Source organism: Lactuca serriola, chromosome 1 (assembly GCF_051521515.1).
Source record: "Lactuca serriola cultivar US96UC23 chromosome 1, Lser_US96UC23_V15, whole genome shotgun sequence".
In the NCBI taxonomy this organism is placed as follows: Eukaryota; Viridiplantae; Streptophyta; class Magnoliopsida; order Asterales; family Asteraceae; genus Lactuca; species Lactuca serriola.
In genome coordinates, this window is record NC_136408.1 from 232208483 (window position 1) to 232226389 (window position 17907).

Below are 17907 nucleotides of genomic sequence, written 5' to 3' on the forward strand. Positions count from 1 at the left end.
CCTTATTACAAATATCCGATGGGTTGTCAATATCAGGAGCATCAGTAGTTAATTGTACGCCGATAATCTGGTTGTAGAATGATTCTCTTGATGGCATCTCAGAGGCTGGACAATCATCTACAATTTTTTTCTTCAACTCTTCAAGATATGACTTTAACTTCGATGCATCATGGCTTAAAAATGAAACGCAAAGATCTACATTTGAGAAAATTTCAATAACCGTCATGTCAGAGTTAGAGTCTAGCAAAGAATTAGAAAAACGCCTTTTAAGCAATTATGTTGGAACAACATCCCGACACCACCGTCTCATAATGTATTCTTCAGGAATTTGTTCAATACTGTAGTACAATACACAGAATATGTGCCTACACAAAAGACCGACATGTTCAAAATGCATGCTGGTATATTTGTATGAGCCATCTATTTTTGATTGTGTAACCTGGAATATGTATGATAAAATAAGAGTTTTAGTTATAAAGTCTTGTTGTTTGATTAAAACAAATAAGTATGCAGTGGTAATGAAATAACGTACCATGTATTGGGTATCCTCTGTAAGAGAATCGTAATAGTATTCCTCAACTTTGTCAACAACAACAGGACTTGATGGTTTCCTTGTTGTAATGTTCTTTTGCTTCTCCAAAATAGTAATAGTGTCAACACCATTATTAGAAGTAACACTCATCTGGAAAAAAGTTTTTACGGAATCAGAAATCTCTTTCTGCACCTGATAGAAAATTTTACGAATGTAGACTTTTGAAGCATGTGGTTCAATTGGACTAGATGTGATGAATCTAGGAATTGTTGTAGCAGTGTTAAAGTCGTTTACAACTTGATTACGCCTTTGACGTTCCATAACACCCTTAAATGTCATCATACACATTAAAATATAAGAACCGGTAAGGGTGTTGTTCTGAAACGACCAATTTTGGCCTTCCGACAATGATGTAGTTCTCATAAGATCAGACATCGGTATGTCCTTGAAGAATGTAGGTACCCAACGTCTACGCAACTCATACATCTCTTGCATCCACTTTTTATTTTAAATGTTAAACTCATGTAAACAAGATTTCCATTCCTTTTAAAAAAAACATGTGGTTCCAGCTTAGAATTCAAATTATGGAGTGAAAACGCTTTCGAAAAGCTGAGTTTGTGGCTAGTTCAGATGTTATCTGAAATATATATATATATATATATATATATATATATATATATATATATATATATATATATATTGGTATAAAATATATAAATGTGATAAACAATGAATGAAGGGTATGGATGGTGTATAGATGAATTCTTGCAGAATTTAGTTTTTATTCTATCAGAATACACCTTTTGAATGTAGTTCGGTCATATCATTTGTTCTGAGAAAAATTAAATTCTGATTGAACCATATGCACTAACAAGGTAAACATATTGACATTGTTTTGAATATAAAAATATAATCACCTTGTTGGAATTTTTTTTGTAATATGCCACATACAAAACCTATGTGCAGACATTGGAAATACTTGATTAACAGCCTTGATTAAAGCTGGATCTTGATCTGTAAGAACAAGCGTAGGCTGTTTTTTGAATGCTTTCAAAAATATTGTAAGCAACCAAGAGTAAGAACTACCATCTTCTCTACTCAAAAGTCCAGCACCAAAAGTCACACATTTCTTATGATTATCTATCCCAGTGAAAGGTACGAAAACCATATCATATATGTTTTAAAAGAAAAAAAATTGTTATGCGTTATTGGAAGCAAGAAAACATATGTGAAAACATTGCAGAATGTAAGAATACTTATTCATGCTGAATGTGGCATCAAGAGAAACAACCTCTCCAAAAACATTGTAGTTGTACTTTGAGGTTTCATCAGCCCAAAAAATAGCATTCAATTTTTTCTCAACAACTTTAAATTCAAAAGAAAAACTTGGTATATTGTTTTTCCTTTCCAGCATCTTCCCTACACTGAATTTTGCATCCCTGAAACCTATGTAAGAATTGAGATTTCTAGTACTGTTCTTGAAATCAGAAACCAACCCACCGCGAATGTCAGAACCACCCTGAAGTCCAGTATACAATCTATGTGCTCTTGAGGCACCAATATTTTTCTTTGACAAATTATGAATAAAGATCTCCTGTGAATAATCAAGTTTCCTCTTTGTACGAGACAAAAACATATTATCCTTACCAAACAACTTATGATTGTGTTGTTCGACAAATTGAGCAACAATATATTTATTAGTACCATGTAATAGAATAAAAACAATTTTGGCTTTGCATTCGCACCTAAATGAGTCTTTCCTTCTCTGAATCATATTATTTTGAGGGTCTAAAGTATCCACTTTAGCTGTTCTTGGTTTACCTTCCCGATTGCATAGCAACTGTCGTTGTGTTATAATGTCGGATTTGGTGGTTCTAATAGGTCCAAGTCTGACATCAAAGTCTGCTAATGATGTGTAATTGTAGTAAATTGATAATGCTGCTCTGTATGAATCAAAATTTGAATTGATTTTAGGTTTGATGTGGTCTGAAACAACAGGAATCCAATAAGATGATCCACCAGACGAAACATAATCATGTGTAACATGAGAATGTTCTGCATTGTCTATAAGATGATCCACTAGGCGAAAAAAAATTAAATAACTGTCAAATAATTAATCTATTTTATTAAAATTTTTAATTATTCATATACTAACATTTCTGAAAATCAATGTTATCATCGTCTATATTATAATTTGCCTTATTATCATTGAACTCGAGTTCGTTTTCTGCCTCTTTATGACTACTACAATCACCGAAATGATATTCGGAATTGTCATACATCTGATCTTGAATATGTTCTAATGGATGCTCATCTTTGCAAATGCAAGTTAAGCCATATTGCAAAAAACAATATAAAATATCAACATTATTATTATAAAATACGGAAGTATAAAAACTCAAAATGTAAATTCCTCTAAATTTGGATTGCTAGTATCAAATATTAGAAAATCCATATTATGTAGAGAATCATGATCAGCTAACCCGAAATCTTCATAGTCATGTGCATAATCCTTAGGATATTCATGTTGATCATGAATATGATCATCACCAGCTGATACTGAATCATCCATAACATAAGTTACAGCACGATTTGTAACAACCCGAAATTTTGTTTCATTACTTATACCCCTTTTCGCGACTCGTTTCGATCATCCAGTCGCCGTTTTCGATTTCGTTTCCAATTTCCATCAATTAATTAAGTCATTAATGTGGATTTTATTTTATGACTTAATAAGTGTCCTAATACCTTTAGAACTCATCCTAACGCCCAGTATTAGCGATCGGCACATTTCTAGAATCAACCGTATCGGGTAACGACAACTTAATCGGGTGCGACCAAAAGCCCCGTTTAACGTCGGTTACGGGTAGAATTCCACCGTGTCCCGAACTTAGGACCTATTTAAACATGTTCAAGCTATCATTTGAAGCTTTTTCTCTCTCTCACTACTCTCTCTCTAACCTCTCTCCTAAATTCAAGTTTAAGGGTCTAAAATCTCAAATTTAAGGCTTCTAATCACCAAGGTACCTTCCCTAACTTTTTGTACAACCTCATTAGCCTCCAAATCCAAATTTAAACTTTGATTTTGGACCTCAAACATGAGTTTAAGGCCAAGGAGCATGCTTGGGCCGTAAACTCATGATAAAAGGGTTTTTATGCCTTTAAACCCCTGCTAATCAATTTTGGGACTTAGATTCGACTATATGACTTACCAATTCGGACTTAGAACACCCTAATCATAATTTTTGAAGATTAAACTTGAGTTTACTGCCCAAGAACATGATTGGTCCGTAAACTCATTGTTCTTGGAGAGTAAACTCCTCTAAATGTGTTAAAATGCCACTTTAACACACCTAAAGCCTTGGGATAAATTCTAGAAGTGTTTACAAACAAGTATTGGACCTTAAAACATATTATTTTACCCATCTAAGGAGTTCACAGCCATGAGGGTGTTCATGGGCCGTAAACTCCAAACACCATGCCAAAAGTCCCCTAAAAATCCATACAAGGCTTAGGAAAAATCATTAGAATCATGTGTGATTAATTTAGAACCAAAACTTAAAGGATTTGAAGTGAAGGGGAGTTTATGGCCGTAAACTCCATGTTTACAGCCGTAAACTCCAATAAATGGTCCCTATGTGTGTATTAATCCATTCCAAAGCCAAAAACCCAAGTCTAGCAATTATTCCCGAGTGTTATGAAGCTATTTTGCACCCAAAATCAACCTCCATGAGTTCACGGCCGTGAACTCATATGGATGAGGTGTTTAGGGTAGTAAACTCCCTAAAAAGTCTACTCTTGAAGAGTAAACTCAATTCCCAAGTCCCACGCATCAATACACATCTGTAGATGGGGTCACTCCAAACACTTGTTTTGAAGTGTTTTCGCTCATTGGAGTGTAATATCATATCTAATTAGAGTTTATAAATCTAATTAGATATATTTGTATATCATTTCATATTACATAGGAACCTCGCGTGTTATCAAACCTTGAATCGACACTTAGCATCCGGAACGTCGCGTTTCTCAACCGGTGAGTTCATACCCCTACCCTTTTTCAACTGTTTTCACTGTTTTCAGGGGGGAATACAAGCAAAGTACAAGGAAATCTTGTACTCCAACTTATTATTTTCAGTTCAATAGATTTCATTATGTATGTTCTAATATCAATAACTGTGTTTATCAAATAGTTCGAATTATGAAGTTAGCTTTCAAACTAATCATAGATTTCTTGGTAAAATGTTACAATCTAAACTATGTTTCATAATCTATGAATAATTCATACTAATCATCAATTAGAACGAATACGAAACTATAACTAGGAATAGAAAGAATACGAAAGTACAATTGGAAACAGAACGGATACGAAACTATAACTAGGAATAGAACGAATACGAAAGTACAACTGGAAACAAAACGAATACGAAACTATAACTAGGAACAGAACGAATACGAAACTATAATTAGGAATACAACGAATACGAATACGAATACGAATAGTAATAGGAGTAGAATTAGGGAAACAAATACGACTATGAATACGAATACGAATACGAATGTGAATACGAATACGAATAGTAATAGGAGTAGGATTAGGGAAACGAATACGACTACGAATACGAATACGAATACAAATGCGAATAAGTATATGAATATGTTTAAGAATAGGAACACGAATACGAAGATATGTATCTAAGTACACTCCAGTGTAACACCATTAGGATATCAGAACACCTAGTTAATACAATAGGTACGAATGGAAATCAATCATTACATCGAAATTCAATAACTAAACTTACTTTTAGGAAAGTATGGGACTTTCCTGGGGAAACGTTACATAACTAGAAAAGTGTAATGAACCAAATAACTTTATATCTTTCACAATTAGTAATATACAATCAGGAAAGTATGGGACTTTTCTGGGATCATAGTTAAACATAACCAGAACCGTGTAACCTAACAATCAACCAACCTTTTCTTTTAAGAAAATATGGGATTTTCTTGGATAACAAACTTTTCGGAAAACCAAAGGAAACTCGTACATTTTCACAAAACGAACATCTTATAAACTCACCAGCTTTATGTTGATTTTCAAACTGCTTGTATTCTCAGGTCAACATTAGACAGGTACCTAGCGATCCTTTTGGAGAAGATGAAGCGTACAGAAGACTCGGCTCTACTTTTGTTCATATATACTATGTATTACGAATGTACAACTTTACTTTTGAACAAATGTAAACTTTGATATGTAATGTAATGGTTGTTTACTTTACTTACTATGTACATTGGATTTGATACTCAACGTGGAGTCCGCCCCGGAAATGTTTCCGCCTTAGGTTTTCGGGGTGTGACAGATTGGTATCAGAGCCCTTGTTTATAGTGAATGGAGTATACCAAACCTTACATGGTATAAAACTATAAACACTAAAGGGCCTAAGTGCTCTGAACTAAAAGTATACCTCAAATATAAGTATTTTCAATAGTATACTAGTATACCCGACCGTGGAAATCGGTAACTACAAGTAGAACAAAACATAAGTAAATGGGTGTTGTACGTTACGGTTAAACCTGGGCAGTTATGTAGTCATGTCTAGGATCAATCTAGCCTGGCCAACTATATTCATTCGAGACACGACCAACATGTGCTTAGGAGTGACTGTGGTGTACGGCATGCCTAAAACTTACCCAATACCCAAACAATGAGCCGTCGCTGCAGCGAATCATGAAATACTATGGGAGTATTTCTCGAGCCAAATCCGTTATAGAATTCCTCATCCCAGCGTTGCTCCTCAATCATCCCTTTAAGCGATAATTTATCTGTTTTGATAACTCCTTCCTGCTTTATCGCTTAATAGAATTCTATGTATGTCATAAAGAGATATCCTTTGTATCATATCTCTTGATTCAATTCGGAGGACTTACCATCCTCTCTTTCCTGATCTTATTAGATCAAGATGCCTCCAAGAAAGAGACCCAGCTCAAAAACCAACAACAATCCTCCTCCACCACCACCTTCTCTTCAAATCGACCTGGCAACCCTTCAGTCAGTTTTAACTGCAGCATTTTCAGCAGCCATGTCGCAAACGAACCATGGTAGTTCAGGAGGTGGACCCCAGCCTCAAAACTAGGAAGGTAGCCAGGGACACCGAAAGGAGTGTTCCTATAAAGACTTTATGAATGCGAAACCCACATTCTTCGATGGCACTAGAGGTGTCATTGCTCTAACTCGGTGGTTAGAGAAGATCGAATCTATCTTCGAGATCTGTGCTTGTTCAGAATCCGAGAAGGTGAAGTTTTCCGTATGCACACTCACCAATAAAACTCTGACTTGGTGGAACGGCCGAGTCAAATCTCTAACTCTACCTGTAGCCAATGCTATGGGTTGGGAAGTTATGAAGTAACTTCTGCACGCAGAGTATTGCCCTCGGGGTGAAATTTAGAAGCTGGAACATGAACTCTGGAACCTGAAGATGAAAGGTTCCGATATCGCTGCCTACACATCCAGATTTGATGACTTAGCGCTTCTTTGTCCAGGGATGGTTACCCTGGAAAGTAAGAAGATTGATAGGTTTATCTGGGGATTAACCCAACCAACCAAAGGGAACATCTTAGCTGCGAAGTCGGATACATACGACAGCGCCAAATGCCTAGCGCAAATCTTGATCGACCATAGTGAGGATGTAGAGGAAGCAGCTACCACTCTTGAGCCTACAGAAAGAAGTGGTGAGAAAAGAAAGTATTGGGAGGCAGGGGAGAAATGTCAGCCTTCACAAGAGTTCTCGAAGAAACAACAGATGGTGGCAGCCCACACTATCACTACCCGTGCTACTGTTTCTGTCGTGGGTTTCCCAGCCCGAGCACCTATCACCGGGTATGCCGGTGTTCTCCCGTGGTGTAACCAGTGCAGTTACCACCATTACATCCCCGGTCCATGTCATGTGAAATTTTGCAAAAATTGTGGCCAAGAGGGTCACCTTGCGCGGAGTTGCAGAACACCAACAAATCAAGCTCCAGGAGCGGGCATCATACAGGCATGTTATGGTTGCGGTAAAGTCGGGCATTATAAGAGGAACTGCCCCAATGCAGCAACAACTGGCAACACTGGAAGAGTCCTAGCTATAGGACAAGGGGAGGCAGTCGCCGATCCCACAGTTGCCTCAGATATATTCCTTTTCGACAACCCTTCTACTTCCAATCCTTTTTCAATTCTAGTCCTAAAAGATAAACTGTTAACTATCCATTCGAATCTCTTCATAAACATAATCCTCAATTAGTAATCGAAACATCCACCATCGAGGTAGCCAACAATGAGAAAGATGGCATGTTACATTCTGAAACGCGTATCCCAAGGAACAGAGAACTTTTCGAAATCCTCATTAGGATTGATTCCGTAGCCTACAAACTTCGACTACCCTCGGAACTTAGTAACATTCCTCTGGTATATCACGTCTCAGTCTTTAATAAGTATCTACCCAACGAAACCTAGACGCTTCCCGATAGTGAGGGTTCACTGGAATGTCAAGCGGAGACTCGATTCCACTTGGAAGCGTGAAGACCCGAAGCAGTAGATTCATCCTCAAATCCATTTTCACTTCGCAATTTGTGTTCAAATATTTGAATTTCGGGACAAAATTCCCTCTAACGGGGGGATAATGTAACAACCCGAAATTTCGTTTCATTACTATACCCCTTTTCGCAACTCGTTTCGATCATCCAGTCGCCGTTTTCGATTTTGTTTCCGATTTCCATCAATTAATTAAGTCATTAATGTAGATTTTATTTTATGACTTAATAAGTGTCCTAATACCCTTACAAACGCATTCTAACGCCCAGTATTAGCGATCGGAACATTTCTAGAATCAACCATATCGGGTAACGACAACTTAATCGGGTGCGACCAAAATCCCCGTTTAACGTCGGTATCGGGTAGAATTCCACCGTATCCCGAACTTAGGACCTATTTAAACATGTTCAAGCTATCATTTGAAGCTTTTTCTCTCTCTCATGACTCTCTCTCTAACCTCTCTCCAAAATTCAAGTTTAAGGGTCTAAAATCTCAAATTTAAGGCTTCTAATCACCAAGGTACCTTCCCTAACTTTTTGTACAACCTCATTAGCCTCCAAATCCGAATTTAAACTTTGATTTTGGACCTCAAACATGAGTTTACGTCCAAGGAGCATGCTTGGGCCGTAAACTCATGATAACAGGGTTTTTATGTCTTTAAACCCCTCCTAATCAATTTTGGGACTTAGATTCGACTATATGGCTTACCAATTCGGACTTAGAACACCCTAATCATAATTTTTGAAGAGTAAACTTGAGTTTACTGCCCAAGAACATGATTGGGCCATAAACTCATTGTTCTTGGAGAGTAAACTCCTCTAAATGTGTTAAAATGCCACTTTAACACACCTAAAGCCTTGGGATAAATTCTAGAAGTGTTTACAAACAAGTATTGGACCTTAAAGCATATTATTTTCCCCATCTAAGGAGTTCACGGCCATGAGGGTGTTCATGGGCCGTAAACTCCAAAAACCATGCCAAAAGTCCCCTAAAAATCCATACAAGGCTTAGGAAAAATCATTAGAATCATGTGTGATTAATTTAGAACCAAAACTTAAAGGATTTGAAGTGATGGGGAGTTTACAGCCGTAAACTCCATGTTTACAGCCGTAAACTTCAATAAATGGTCCCTATGTGTGTATTAATCCATTCCAAAGCAAAAAACCTAAGTCTAGCAACTATTCCCGAGTGTTATGAAGCCATTTTGCACCCAAAATCAACCTCCATGAGTTCACGGCCGTGAACTCATATGGATGAGGTGTTTAGGGTAGTAAAATCGCTAAAAAGTCTACTCTTGAAGAGTAAACTCAATTCCCAAGTCCCACGCATCAATACACGTCTGTAGATGTCACCCGGGTCACTCCAAACACTTGTTTTGAAGTGTTTTCGCTCATTGGAGTGTAATATCATATCTAATTAGAGTAAATAAATCTAATTAGATATATTTGTATATCATTTCGTATTACATAGGAACCTCGCGTGTTATCAAACCTTGAATCGACACTTAGCATCCGGAACGTCGCGTTTCTCAACCGGTGAGTTCATACCCCAACCCTTTTTCAACTGTTTTCACTGTTTTCAGGGGGAATACAAGCAAAAGTACAAGGAAATCTTGTACTCAAACTTATTATTTTCAGTTCAATAGATTTCATTATGTATGTTCTAATATCAATAACTTTGTTTATCAAATAGTTCGAATTACGAAGTTAGCTTTCAAACTAATCATAGATTTCTTGGTAAAATGTTACAATCTAAACTATGTTTCATAATCTACGAATAATTCATACTAATCATCATTTAGAACGAATACGAAACTATAACTAGGAATAGAACGAATACGAAAGTACAATTGGAAACAGAACGAATACGAAACTATAACTATGAATAGAACGAATACGAAAGTACAATTGGAAACAGAACGAATACGAAACTATAACTAGGAATAGAACGAATACGAAAGTACAATTGGAAACAGAACGAATACGAAACTATAACTAGGAACAGAACGAATATGAAACTATAATTAGGAATACAACGAATACGAATACGAATACGAATAGTAATAGGAGTACAATTGGGGAAACGAATACGACTATGAATACGAATACGAATACGAATGTGAATACGAATACGAATAGTAATAGGAGTAGGATTAGGGAAACGAATACGAATACGAATACGAATACGAATACAAATACAAATGCGAATAAGTATATGAATATGTTTAAGAATAGGAACACGAATACGAAGATATGTATCTAAGTACACTCCAGTGTAACACCATTAGGATATCATAACACCTAGTTAATACAATAGGTACGAATGGAAATCAATCATTACATCAAAATTCAATAACTAAACTTACTTTTAAAAAAGTATGGGACTTTCCTGGGGAAATGCTACATAACTAGAAAATTGTAATAAACCAGATAACTTTATATCTTTCACAATTAGTAATATCCAATCAGGAAAGTATGAGACTTTTCTGGGATCATAGTTAAACATAACCAGAACCGTGTAACCTAACAATCAACCAACCTTTTCTTTTAAGAAAATATGGGATTTTCTTGGATAACAAACTTTTCGGAAAACCAAAGGAAACTCGTACATTTTCAGAAAACGAACATCTTATGAACTCACCAGCTTTATGCTGATTTTCAAACTGCTTGTATTCTCAGGTCAACATTAGACAGGTACCTAGCGATCCTTTTGGAGAAGACGGAGTGTACAGAAGACTCGTCTCTACTTTTGTTCATATATACTATGTATTACGAATGTACAACTTTACTTTTGAACAAATGTAAACTTTGATATGTAATGTAATGGTTGTTTACTTTACTTACTATGTACATTGGATTTGATACTCAACGTTGAGTCTGCCCCGGAAATGTTTCCGCCTTAGGTTTTCAGGGTGTGACACGATTGAAGACGAGTTGATTGGAAACACCAAAATAAATTCAATATTACAAACTTCGAGCCAATTAAGTATATATTAACAAATGAAAAACCGTGTAATTGATATGTAACTAAAAAGGCGTGATATCTATATTCATTGTTAACAATTATTTAGTTTTTTAATTTTTTATAAACATTGTAAAGATAAGAATCAACAGAAAATCGTATTCTTAATCATGATATTCTAAAATATTTGACATATTCACATTCCTGATATAATAAATTCCATAGATAATACTTCGACACATCCTGCGTTTTAAAATAGATATTTAATAAATTTATTCAACAAACTTTTAAAAAAAAAGCTATTTTTATGAATTTACAAACGATTAATGATTTACTATGTCATAAATGCATATACTAACAAATGAATGTTTATTACAAGAATGTTGTTCTGTGAGAATATTTGAAACAACATTTACAAAAAAATTATTTTTCATACATTTGTTCTGTATATTGTCGTACAACTGAACAGATACATGCTTATAACACGGTATCATTATACCATATTCTTATTCTGTAAGAATGTATTAAATAAGAATAACAATACATTTTTTTTCTTCGTGTTTGATTTGTATATTGTAATACAACTTAACATTCTGTAAGAATTTGATAATAAAAATTCTAACGGAGTCTTTGATTAATCATTAATTAAAAACGAATTTGGGAACACTTATTCTAAATGAATAATAATAATTGTCTACTTGTTTATTCTGTATCTTTGTAATCAACAATTACATTCTAGAACGTTTTATATCTTTTATTCTCACAGAATGTGCACATATCTGTAATCATATGATAAGTACGAAAATGTATGGAATTTTAATCAAACTCAAAATAAAAATTATTAATATTAATCGAATGAAAACATAAAGTTACAAGGAGAAACCCTATAATTCATGAATCCATATAATTATTATACTGAAATAAAACTCCATAAACTCCGAAAAGACTAAATTGAAAAATTATTCGATTCCTAAAATACGTTGACAAAGTAAACATCTACTCTCTCTTGACCCTTGCTTGAGGATAGTTCCTCCTATCATGACCAACACCAAAACAAATCCCACATCTTCTTATTTTCTTCTGATCTTGGTGCACTTAACATTGATTGAGATTCCGATCATTGTTATCAGAAAAGTCCTTCTTGTTGTTATCAATATTATCTTTCTTCTGAAAAAAAAATATGATATGAATCTAATGAAAGATTATTCTGAACAATGAATATAACAAAATTTATCTGCATATGATAAAGGATTATTCAACAATATCAAGATAAAAAACATGAATGAACAATATACCTCCATTAACAAAATATCATAATAAGACTAATGATATGAAGATGATGAAATATGAATCTACAATTGACTAAAACGTATATGATGCATATAAATATATATAAGTTATTTTCATTGATAATATCCATATTTGATAGCCTTATATTTAGGAATTTGATTGATATCAATCACGCCTTAATTAACTGGGAAAATATATATTATATAGTAATATTACATTAATACCCTTTAAGAATGATTGGTCCATATTTGTGCGTACAATAACACAATACATAGAATAAACATCTGAACCTATCTATCTATCTATCTATCTATCTATATATATATATATATATATATATATATATATATGTGTGTGTGTGCGTGTGTGTGTGTGTTTGTGTATATATATATATATATATATATATATATATATATATATATATATATAATTCAAAATAATCAATATATTATATCAACTTAGTATACAAATTATTATATTAAACTTAACAACCACGTTATTGTTATATTTAAGAAAACATATATTTGTAAAGATTTTAGCTATGCAGGTGTTTCTACACAACACGCAGACATTCACCAACTCTATATATACTTATAAAAGAGAGATTTTTACTTGCGCCACATGCATTTGAAACCTCCATGACTTTTCAACTTATTTTTAATAATTGTTATAAATTGGTTAGCAATGTTAAACTAATGCAAAAACTAAATTCTAATCATAAAGTAACTAAACTATAATATTAAAATAACATATTTTACATTTGTTTATAAAATTACGACATTAACTTTTTAACATATTATAGTTAACTTATTTGTTTAGATATGTTGTTGTATGCGAGCAATTATCATTTTAAAGTCACGACATTTGTAAAATTTATGATTTTATGCAAAATAGTTAAAACAATAGACTATTTTATAAATAGTTAAAATTTACAAATTATAGAGTTAAACATAAATTGGAATCCTAAATTAACAAAAAAAACCATTAAAATATTTTTTATAATCGTTAAGAATTTTCAAATAAATAGCATAAAAATAACTTACAATAAGAATAGTTAAAAGTAAAAAAAATTATAATGTTACCTTAAAAACAAAAACAATGTTTGTTGTTTTCAATAATTACAATCAAAGAAACTAACAATATTCATCAAATAAATTAAAATAAAAAAGTTAAATTTTTGAAACAAAAGTAAATATACGTTATTTTAAAATACTTACATCAACAATAGTTAATATAATTTACTTTATTAGAGTGAGAAATTTAAATTTTGAAATTTGAAATAAATAATTAATATGTTGACAAGTAGTATGATAGTTGACATATAATATTAATGAGGTGTTGTAATACTATGACACTTGTCAATATGAGAATAAAACTTTTTTTTATTAGATAGGGATATATATATATATATATATATATATATATATATATATATATATATATATATATATATATAAAACTTTTTTTTATTAGATAGGGATATATATATATATATATATATATATATATATATATATATATATATATATATATATATATATATATATAGCTGATGAATTTCACCATATGTTCTCACCTTGATGCAATAGACGGAGTAAACAAAAAAATGATGGAAAGAAGATCACCCCATTATTATTTGTTTTCAGGTTTCTATAACATTTATTTGTTCATTGTATTTAATTTAACATTTGTTAGTGATGGGTTTTATAGGAAACAATATTGTACAATGTGGAAAACATTTCACATTTAATATAGTACATGCATCCAATAAAAGATCGATGTCATACATTTTGATAGCAACATACATTGAACAACTAAACCTAGCATAACCTTTGTGAAATTTCGAACTTACAATGTTTAGGGTTACATACCTTTGATTTTTTGTGGTAAAAAATCAATTCAATCTCTTTGTAGTGTAGGTTTAGGAAATCTTAGAACTAAAAGTATGGTTGCCTCCAATTGCTCATACCCAAACCCTAGAACTAGAGGACAATAGGAGAGAGTAAGGAGGGGATTTTCGGCCAAGGTATCCTTGTTAGAAGAGTATGAACCAATTTTAGGTCTCAAGGGGTCCTATCTATAATTTAGATAACTTAAGGAGTAAGCAATAATTGAATGATTAAATTATAGATTTAATCACAATTTAAATCTTTTCCTTATTTACCACTAGGAGGCTTTTGGAAACCCTAGAATCCCTTCTAATTTTGTTCACCACCTATATGGGTTCTAGAATCTTTAATTAAGTTCAATTAATCCCAAATTCATTCTAGATTAATTCTTATTAACAATTAATTAATTCTAATTTATTTATTGTTAATTTATTAACAATATAAATTAATAAATAAATTGTCTATTTCCGATTAATATATTAATCACATAATATATTAACAAATCATTTTCTCAAAATTTCCAATTCGTTTATTAACCATACAATAATATAATAAATCATTTTTTCTCTCTAAAATGTCATTTCTTTCAGATACTAGTTTTTGAGGTCAACCCAAAAGGATATTGCTTCTAATTCAACAATAAACCAATTTGGTTACTGCCTCAGACACTTTAATCCAATATTCTCCCACATGGATAAGTCTATAACTACAATTTCATGTATAAATCTTGAATTAAACAACAAAGTTAGTATGTGACTCAGATTAGAATCAATCTCATAGTCCAAGATTCTGTTTCTCGATTTCCTGATTTATGACGACTGAATTTAAACTATTAATTGAAAACATTAATTTAGTATGGGCTCAGCCAAGCACTTCAGATGTCGGCAACAAATCATCGAGGGGCCCAAGGATATTGCTTTTCCTGTTAAGGAAAAAGGAACAAATTACTTTGAATATATAGTGTCACACCCCCGGCCGTCGGCAAAAATGCCAAGATGCGCGATGTAAATTAGTGATCACAGTTATTGAACATACATGGAATTGTACAAATATAATCTTCTATTATTACCGAAATAGAAATTACATTGAAAATAACTATCACTAAATCGAGACACATGCCTAAAAAATGATGTTTACAAAGGTGTAGTAAAACATTGGAAAGTTTTCTATACAAATTCTTCCAACCTGCTAATAAAAATGTACTTATACTCACTTATAAATACCATTTTTTTCAAATCTAAAAGTACAAAGTTTGGCAAAATACACATGAGTAATTCAAACTTATATCAAAATTTACGGTTCCCAAGACCAAGAATGCATTTTATATAAGGATTTCGAATACCACTTTAAATAAAGTGAAGTCATATCACCCTTTGTGAAATCATATAATGTCAAATTTTACTCTAGAAACGTATACAAGGCTTTATATAGTGATAAGTTATAAAATTAACTTGAAGATCGTTTAGATCTTTATAACAGGTAAAATAATGAATGCGAAAACTACAAATAACACAAGTATGGATCAAAGTGTGTCAAATGATTAGATTAACAATCCTCAGCAGAGCTCGATAAAGAACTTCCACTGTAGAGGATTTAGGGTTATAGGAACGATAAAGAAATAATGCTCTGATCTATCGTAATAATCGTTTTCTATCGTCAACCTGATTTGCATGCAGGCATATATATTTATACTAAACCTTATCAAGCTCTCGGTTGGACAGGCCCAAACCGGAGTTACAAAACTGGACTAATAAGCGAGCCCAATAGATGCAATACATAACAAAACGCTACCCAACAATCTCCCCCTTTGCGTCAAATTGGAGCGAGACTACTTCTTCTTTTTGCTTGGGCCAGCAGCGGGAACCTTCTTCTTGACAGTATCAAACAGACGTGAGATAAGTGCAAGGATCGTCTGTCTGAACCGAATGTACCAGTGTATCATGTCGTCGAAGTACTTGATATCATCCGCTGTGTTTTGTTTGCATCTGTGGATGATCCCCAACACATGCTCTAAGCAAGCAGTGGTGTACAGATGCTTATCAGCTAAGGCAAAAAGTCATTTCTGTCCTTCATTCCTAGTGAACATGATTGAGTTTCGCCTCGAGTCAATTTTGCCCATCTGCATTTGGTTCAGATCACTGGCCGAGCCAACAGGAGATATTGTTGGTTTCTTCTTGAAGACGCTTGCTATCTCCTGATCCATCAGTGCAACTTCCATGATGTAGCACACCAGCATCCTCTTGAGATGGTCAATGATCGGACCATATTCAGCTTCATTGGTCAGAAGGATGTTGTGCAGAATGATCCAATCATGGGGATTGAGGTTCGGAAGATCTGCTAAAGAAATGGCATGTTCGGTTTTGGCAGATCCCCTAAGCACCTTGAACCGAACGTTAATGAACATCCGTTCAGTGTACGGTTTCAAGACCCGAACGTTGATAATCTTATGAGCGCTCCAGGTTTGATATTGGGGTTGAGCAGCCTTCAGATAGAATTCAATTAAGTCCCGATCAACCTTGGGATGAGGATGAGGGAACTCTGCAACGTTGGCGAAGGCGTGAAAGATGAACGCCTTTCGGGTCAGTGGCATGTCGAACTGAGAGTCGACAATATTGGAACAGTCAAAAGAAATAACTGGTTCCAGCCACAAGATGCTCGGAGTGTCGATTGCTTCCTTTATCATCCTCACGAGAGTCCAAGCAGGAAAAAGAGTTTTCCTACGCTCGAGAAGTTCGTGGGCTTCCTTTTGTTTGCGTTCAGCTTCTTCAGCTTCTTTTGCCACACGAGCACTATCATCAGTCTCATTGCGTCGACTTTTGCGTTTCAACAAGTCGGCAATGGTTTCTTGGTCGTCTTCCTCTTCTTCCTCAGCAAGCTTCTTGCCTTTATCTTTCACACCCGAACCGGAGGCTTGGCCTACAGGAGAAGGTTCGGTTGTGTGAGTTGCCTTTGAGGAATGAGGTGGTTGAGATACAGACTCCTTTTCTCCCCCTTGTTTCGGAATGGACACAAAATCTGGTAGCCCTTCAATTTTGATTAACAGGTCTAGGGCAGGAGCGAGCTTCTCTGCAAGGGTACGCCTCACAGAATGGTTAAGGATAGGATCATGTGCTTCGAGGACGTTGGAGATGGCTGAGTGGACATCCGAAACACACGTCTTAATGACCTCCCGTTCGGACCGAAGAGAGTCAATCTGCTGTTGAGAAAGGGAGAGTTGAGAACTCTTGACCTTCAGGGCAGTGGTCTTCTTTGCCAAAACATCCATCAACGAGTTCTCAGCCACCAAATCTTCTTGAAGCTTTGAGAGACGCTCGTCAATAGAAGCACGAAACGCTGAGTTGTCGTCTGTAAGCGATTGACGAAGTGAAGCAAAGGACTTCAACTCAGTAGAGACACTCATGGCCAACTGTTGAACAACTGATTCCAACGTAGTCTTGGTGGCATTAGCACTCTCCTGTAAAGACTTTAACAGGGCAGAGGCATCAAAAAATAGTTTATCGACTTTTTCGGTCGCAGCCTGACAGGCTTTCGTTGAGGCATCGATGGCGGAAGTTGCAGAAGCGATAGAGTCTTGCTGAGCCCTTGAGAAAGCATCAACAATCTTCTGAATAGCAGCTTCAGAGAGTGATGACTGAGACGTGGAAGAAGAGGTAATGAGCAAGTCGACCTTG

The 17907-nt window shown here is 34.4% G+C and overlaps 1 protein-coding gene across 1 annotated transcript; it reads right to left on the reverse strand.

The window, feature by feature from the left end:
* Window positions 1-274: 274 nt before the first annotated feature.
* On the reverse strand, window positions 275-3104 carry LOC145066619 (protein FAR1-RELATED SEQUENCE 5-like). Its single transcript, XM_079013909.1, has 6 exons — window positions 2963-3104; window positions 2688-2846; window positions 1769-2611; window positions 1512-1672; window positions 533-1030; window positions 275-439 (listed from the first exon to the last, which is right to left on the reverse strand). Exons 1-6 carry the CDS (start codon window positions 3102-3104, stop codon window positions 275-277), a joined length of 1968 nt encoding a protein of 655 aa, XP_078870035.1.
* Window positions 3105-17907: the final 14803 nt, after the last annotated feature.